The sequence below is a fragment of the Pteropus vampyrus genome, unplaced genomic scaffold (assembly GCF_000151845.1).
Source record: "Pteropus vampyrus isolate Shadow unplaced genomic scaffold, Pvam_2.0 Scaffold232, whole genome shotgun sequence".
Lineage (NCBI taxonomy): Eukaryota > Metazoa > Chordata > Mammalia > Chiroptera > Pteropodidae > Pteropus > Pteropus vampyrus.
This window is the reverse complement of record NW_011889013.1, coordinates 476,780-483,475: the sequence shown is the minus strand read 5'-3', so window position 1 is coordinate 483,475 and position 6,696 is coordinate 476,780. Positions and strand designations below refer to the sequence as shown.

The following is a 6,696-nucleotide window of genomic DNA, read 5'->3' as shown; positions in this document are numbered from 1 at the left end:
TGCGCCGTGGGCCGCTGTTTCGGAAGCGCCCTGGACACCTGTTCGAGAGGCTTTACCGCTCAGACACCATCCGCACTTGCCCACTGAGTTAATGCACCTTAACATCGGAGAACCTCTGACTTATTCCGTAGGCTGCCTGTGAGGATTAAACGAAGTCTGATGGATACCTTGGAATGTTCTGGACATCTAACGAATACTAATTTCTCTCTCCCTTTCGGAGGTGCTGGCCCTGGGAAAGTTGTTTATTTTTTTCCTAAGGCTTTTCATTTCACCTCCAGGGTCTCTGGAGGACTCTTCCCGCTGCGTCCTCCGCCTGCCTGTCCCCAGCGTCCAGAGTGGTCTGCGGGCGTGGACCACACAGGTGGGGGGCATCCGGGATTGCTGGGGTGGCCCATCGTACCGGCTCCCCGCTTTCTCAGCCACTGGTCCTGCTTAAACATTGATAGGACCTTCTCTCATCAGCCACTCTACGTTGTCTAGCTGGTAACCCCCGGTGGAACCCTCGGGTCATCTGGGGAGCTTTACAAAGTACTGATGCCTGGTCGCATCTCCAGGGATTCTGATTTAAGCAGCCTGGTCACCGGGATTTTTAAAGCTCCCAGGTGATTCTAACGTGCAGCCCAGACTGAAAACCACTGCCCTGAAGGACGTCCTCCGAGAAACCCTGAAGGCCACAGGCACCGACACAGGCCCACGGGAGGGACAGCTGGTCGCGCCCTGAGCATTCCAGATAGGTCACCACTTGCCTGAAGAACGGAAAAGACACGATGGATTCGTAGAACCTCCATGTCGCCACAAGGTCGATCCTGTTGGGGTTGGTGGCGTAATACCTCCAGGCCGCCTGGGGGGAGGAGAGAGGGACAGGGATGACCCAGTGTCACCCAAAACGTCCACACAGAGTCCCCACAGCATTAGAACATTGTTTAAGCCCTTGACTCCTAAGAGTCTGAATGTGCATTTAAGCAACATCCCGAGGAGCTAGATTTTGGGCTTTTTGTAGCTCCTTTGGAAAGTAAATATCCTTGACCCCAGCATCTCGGAGCTATAGCTGGTGTTGTGGGCGGGGGGTGTGGGGGGGTGAAGCGCAGTCGGGGGAGAAAGGAGAACTGGGCACAGAACCCCTGAGAGGCAAGGGGGCGACTTTTGCTGCAGGTCCCTGAGACTTCTCAGACAGGAAGTAGGAAGACAAATATTGTTCCTGTGCCACTCCTGGGTACAAGAGACGGCCCAGAGATGAAGTTTCAGTTCTAACATAACAGAACCGCTGGGATACTGTGACGGTTTGGGGCTTAGGGGACAATAGAGACTGGGACCGGCCTTCAAACCATAGTGTGTCAAACGACATCATGGACCGTCCAGGATCAGACCCACGGACCCACGGGGACACTCAGTACAACAGGACGCACGTTCACCAGTGGGTGTCACGCAGACATCCTGCCCCACGCAGCTATAGCCAGAAAGCTTTACTTTCCTGTTCTCTGGGCTCTCAGAGGCCCATAAAACCCCGAAGCGGGAAGGCCCTCTGACGTGTAAGGAGGGACACTTGTGCCTTTCTCACCAGCTCTCACCACTGTCCCCAAGCCCCAGCCCACGGCGGGGGCAGCGATGAAGATGGAGAGGCATCCAGCTGGCGTGTGACTGTCTACCGGGCAGGACGGATGGGTGGACTGCTCGGCATTTTGCACAGGGAAGGCGTCCCTTCCTCTCTGGGCTTATGGACTCTCTGGCCTTGGCCTAGATGAGGGGCCACATCTCCTTGTCGCCGATTGGCTAAGCGCCTGGACTCTAGGCTGACTCCTCCCTGTGGGTCGCTAGGTGAAGACTGGGGTGGGAGGTGGACAGAAAAGCCTGGTATAGACCGAAACCCTCCTCTGCAGCGTCATCAGTGAAACAGCGGGTGGGTCAGTTCCTGTCTTAGTTCCGTGTCTATTGCTCGATTGGCTTAGTGCCCGGATGAGACAGCGACAGAACTGTCACTTTCAGTACGGAGAGACAGGCCCCATAGATGACCACAGAAACGCCCCCAGCCACCTACAAGCAAGCGTGGTCCTGGGTCCTGCCCCAGTTCACGGTGCGTGCAAGCACACACACACAGACACGCACACACACCACACACACAGACACACACACAGACACATACACACACACACTCACACATACACATACACACACACATACACCACACACACAGACACACACACAGACACACACACAGACACAAACACACTCACACACACAGACACACGCACACACACACTCACACACACGCACACACAGACACACGCACACACAGACACACGCACACACGCACACACACAGACACACGCACACACGGACCCTGGTCCTTGCAGCGCGCCCCCAGGCAGACAGACCTGGATGAGCTCGGCGGCCGGCTTCCTTCTTTTCTCAAAGTGCTTCTGGCGGTGCTGCTCCTGCACCTTGAGCGCCAGCCCGGACCCCAGGATGCCCTGGAGGGAGGAGTCAGGCTGTGAGTCAGCCTCGCCCAGGCTCTCCCAGTACCCACCCCGACTCCCGGGCACAGGGGCGACATCAGGGGAAGGGGAGAAGGGACAGAGACCGCTTCCTTCTCTTCTAGTACCGTCCTGGGGCTAAGCAGAGCCTCGAAGTCTGGAAAGCCTGACGCTGCCACTTCGGTGGCACTTTCTCGGCCGTGTCTGTCACCCTGCCACTTCCTGACCCTGCCACTTTCGAGGCGTGAGACCCTGGGCAACTCTCTCAGCTGCCGCTGCTCACTTTCCCCCACGGGGAGGTGGGATAACAGCGCACACCTCGTAATCGTGTTAAGGAAAAAATGTGATAATGTCATCTACCTAGGAACTGCCTAGGAAGGGGCGTGACACAGAATCGATGTCCAGTAGACATTAATGGAATTTAAAAGTATTTTACCGGCTTGAATTGTCGCTTGAGACTTTTACCATAGCTGGACTTTCCCAGAATTATAATCTGTTTTGATTTCCAGGTCAGATCGGAATGGGGATTAAATGGATACACACTTTCAACTTGAGAGAGAACTTAAGAGAGGCTCCCCCGCAGCCCCTCACCTGTTACAGATGAGGGAACAGATTCAGAAAGGTCATATACCCAAGGTCAAACAGCTTTGAAAGCAACAGACAAGGCAGGGCTGCAACGGAAAAGGAACACCCCGACCTCGGGATGGGAGGGGATGGGGGTGGAGGTGGGTTGTTTCATCAGAAGGTTCTTTTCGAGCTTCGTGACTGAGAGCCAGGCTCCGGAACCAGCGGACCCGGGTCCACAGTCCAATCACCTGTGACTGCTAACCAAGGAAGCCGCAGTTTCTCACGTGGAAACTGCAGATAAATACAGCACCGGCTCCTAACGTCATCGTGAACACGACGCGAGATGCCGCGGGGGAGCATCTGCCATGATTCCCACGTAACAGTCCCATGCACCCAGTAAGTTCACCGGGAGGCATTTATTATGATTAGTATTACACTTACGGGCACTGGGTTTGGGGGAACTTTTCTATCAGGGGTCAAGGCTCACTCTTGAGGGAAATGCATCGTGCTGCATCAGCCAGTGAATGGTAGTGCGAGGGAAGGGGCTCGCATATACGAAGGACCCGCTCTGTGCAGGACATTCCTAAGTGAATCACTTCATCCCAGCCCCCGGGGAGCTCACGTCTGCCCAGGAGGCAGACACGGACCCGTGCACCCCCAGCACGGGTCAGAGATGCCTCTGCACGGTTCCACCGAGAGGAGGGAGCGACTAACAGTCTGGAGAAGGCAGCTCCGAAACGCCCTTGGAGGAGGAGGAGATGCCGGAGGAATCACTCCTAGCAAAGGGACCAGCACAGCCCACGGCAGGGAGGCGGGGCGCCACGCTTAAGGGGGCGGCCCCTGCACTGACAGGGCTGGAATTCGGGGGATGAGGCTGGGGCCAGGCAGCGAGGGTCCCGCATGTCACACTGGGGAGAGCACCGAAGATACTTACAGCTGGAAGGGCAAAGAAGGAGACGCCAATTAAGGAAAAGGTGGCTGCAATCAGGCGGCCTTCCCACGTTTTGGGCGTCTTGTCTCCGTAGCCAATGGTAGCCAGTGTGATCTGAAGGGAGAAGAGTCCAGACGTGGGGCAGCCCAGGGACAAGGAGACCAGGGTGCGTCCACTGAGCCCCACCCATCGGCCCGTCCTGCCGGGTGCTCTCCCACTGAGAACTAGATTCCCGTGTGAGAATAGGCACCAGGTGTCAAGGGTACGGAGCCTGCGGACCACACCTGTTTCTGAGTCAAGGATTTCTCAGTGTCATCGCTCAGCAAATATTTCAATGGTTGCAAGGTGTGCGCGCATGCGTGGACACTTACGCGAGTATGCGTAAGCGTGATTTTGTGCAGAGTCACGCGTGCTTACATTTATATGTATTACGGGCACATGGGTGCATGGCTAATGTCCGCTGTGTCCCATATTCCTGAGTGTGTTTACAAGTGTGGGTTATCAGTACATATGTACTTATGAACACGGAGGGCAGTGTATCAGAGCAGGACTCCACCTGCCCGAGTTCAAATCCCAGGTCAGCCACTAACTGGCTTTGTGGTCTTCAGGCCTCAGTTTCCCTATTTTTATAAAGGGTCTAATAACAGGAGTTGTTTAAATTTAAAATCTCTTAAAAATGTAAAGTGCTTAGCACAATGCTCCAGGGCAAAGCCGGCCTTCAGTAAGTGTCAGTTTTAGTACCAGGTTTCCTGTGGGTGTGGGATGCGCGTCTACAGGTGCATTCGAAGGTCTGTATGTACTTGTGTGCATCTGCCACTGTGTCTGTTTGTACATGTGTGGCCTGACTGATTATAGCCTACAGCTAACGAGGTGAGGTCGCATGGGACCAGCTGTCAGAGCCCGATTTCTTATAAACACTATGGAAAAGGCTGTTCCAAGTGCACACCCTGTGGAGGGGGGCGGGGAGTCTCCCGGAGGAGGTTTGGAAACGGGGAAGCCTGGCTCTCACCTGTGAGTGCCGAACGCAGCTGCCCGGCTGAGCGAGCCCACGTCCCGCCCTCCACCTCCCCGTCACTAACAGTCAAGCCGCACGTGAGAAACGTCTTGCGATGGTGACTCACCAGACCCCACCAAAGGGCATCTGCGTAGGTCTCAAACTCCTCTTTCATCTCTCCTCCTTGTGCATCCACCTCCGGCACATCCTTCTCAACCAGGTAGACAAGAAACGAAGAAAGGATGAGCGTCAGGAATCCGATATACCAGGCGGTGATGAGCTCCTAGGAGAGCACGCAGTGGACAAGGGAAGCGGTCATTGCGAGGTCACCGGTGGATGCTGGAGACAGACACGCTGGAGCTGGAGTCCAGGTTTACCAGCTCTGTGACCAGGGGCGAGTTACTCACCTACCCTGATCCCCACCTCCCACCACTGTAAAGCGGGGTCAGCAATATGCTTATTCTTTCCATTATTCATGGAAAGAGTCTCGGAGGAGAGGAAGATTCCTGCCTTAGGGTGATCTTGATATCACAGATCAAGAGGCTTCACAGGGAGGTGGGAAGGGAACTGGCCGCTGCCCTGAGACAAGGCTCAGGACGCAGGAGACTCGGTTCTATGCGGGAACCGAGAGCAAGGAGGAGCGAGTCTGGCACCGGGGACAGAGCTGCCACCGACTGACTGTGTGACCCTGGACAAACCACCCCTCCTCCTCCCCAGGCTCAGTTTCCTCATTTTTAAAATGGAGGGACTGGACCCCAGAGTTCCAGAAATTGCCACATGTGCTGCTGGCGGAGTGCACAGACAGCTTCTGTGTCAGTCATGTTATCGATTTAAACCATGTTAAAAGCGAGCGGAAATAACATATCGAACCGACTGCGTCATGGATATTATCACAGGATAGACTAGGACATACGGGTAAGTAAACAAGACAAAGCCGATTGGAAGAAAAATGAAAAGGGATAGTGAGGATGGTGTTGAGATATGGCAACGATCAGCATCACCATTTCAAAAGCCCCGCCCACAACCTGCCCTAAGGCTCTCCTCCTTGCGTTCTAGTCCAGTGTCAAGGTTGAGCACGGTAGCTTGGGCGAGGTCAGGTTACTGGTGCACGGGATCTGGAGATTAGGCCTGTCATTCCTGCTGAGTCATCACAGAGATCAAAGTCGTGTTTATTGACGTAGTATTTCTTCCGCCTGACCATCTGCGGCCAGTCAGCTGGCCTTCTGGATCGGTCGGGTCTTGCTGACAGGTGGCATCCTGCCTCCCTCCGTGTCTTTGCTGACACTGGCCTTGCTGCCTGAAGTGCCCTTCCCCATGGGACCAACCAGAGCATAATCTAGTCATCTTCAGATTCATGTCACCGCCACTGTGAAATTTTTCTGGATGTGCGTTCCCCCAACTAGAAATGAGGTCCGCCTCTAGTCTTTCGTGCCTTCGCTATTTTCTAAGCAGCCTTCTGTAAACCTCTGACACTTCATCACGCTCATGTGCGTATAGGTCCAGCGCCCGCACGGCCTCACAGGTGCAGCGCAGTGCGTGAGTTCACTCTACAGCAGAGAGAGGTTAGTTCAGATGGTGCAGGTGACCAGCCAGCTGTTGCTCTCTGTGAGTGTCCGCCTTGCACAGGGTTCAAGAAGGGAAACGTGAATTGGATCCAGAGGCTGTCTGAGCATGAGCCTCTTGCCTTACTGAGGGTGGCTCAGGCGATCCTACGTTTTTTTTCCTACCTCTGG

General features: G+C 54.9%; 1 protein-coding gene across 1 annotated transcript in view; it reads right to left on the bottom strand.

Moving 5' to 3' along the window:
- KCNQ3 (potassium voltage-gated channel subfamily Q member 3) overlaps nucleotides 1-6,696 on the bottom strand; it is a 39,712-nt gene that overhangs the window by 26,080 nt on the left and 6,936 nt on the right. The window contains exons 5-8 of the mRNA XM_011373829.1: nucleotides 5,091-5,246; nucleotides 3,973-4,083; nucleotides 2,373-2,468; nucleotides 747-841 (exon numbers count right to left, since the gene is read on the bottom strand). Of these exons, the coding sequence (XP_011372131.1) occupies nucleotides 747-841; nucleotides 2,373-2,468; nucleotides 3,973-4,083; nucleotides 5,091-5,246 (458 nt within the window). The remainder of the gene's footprint in view (nucleotides 1-746; nucleotides 842-2,372; nucleotides 2,469-3,972; nucleotides 4,084-5,090; nucleotides 5,247-6,696) is intronic.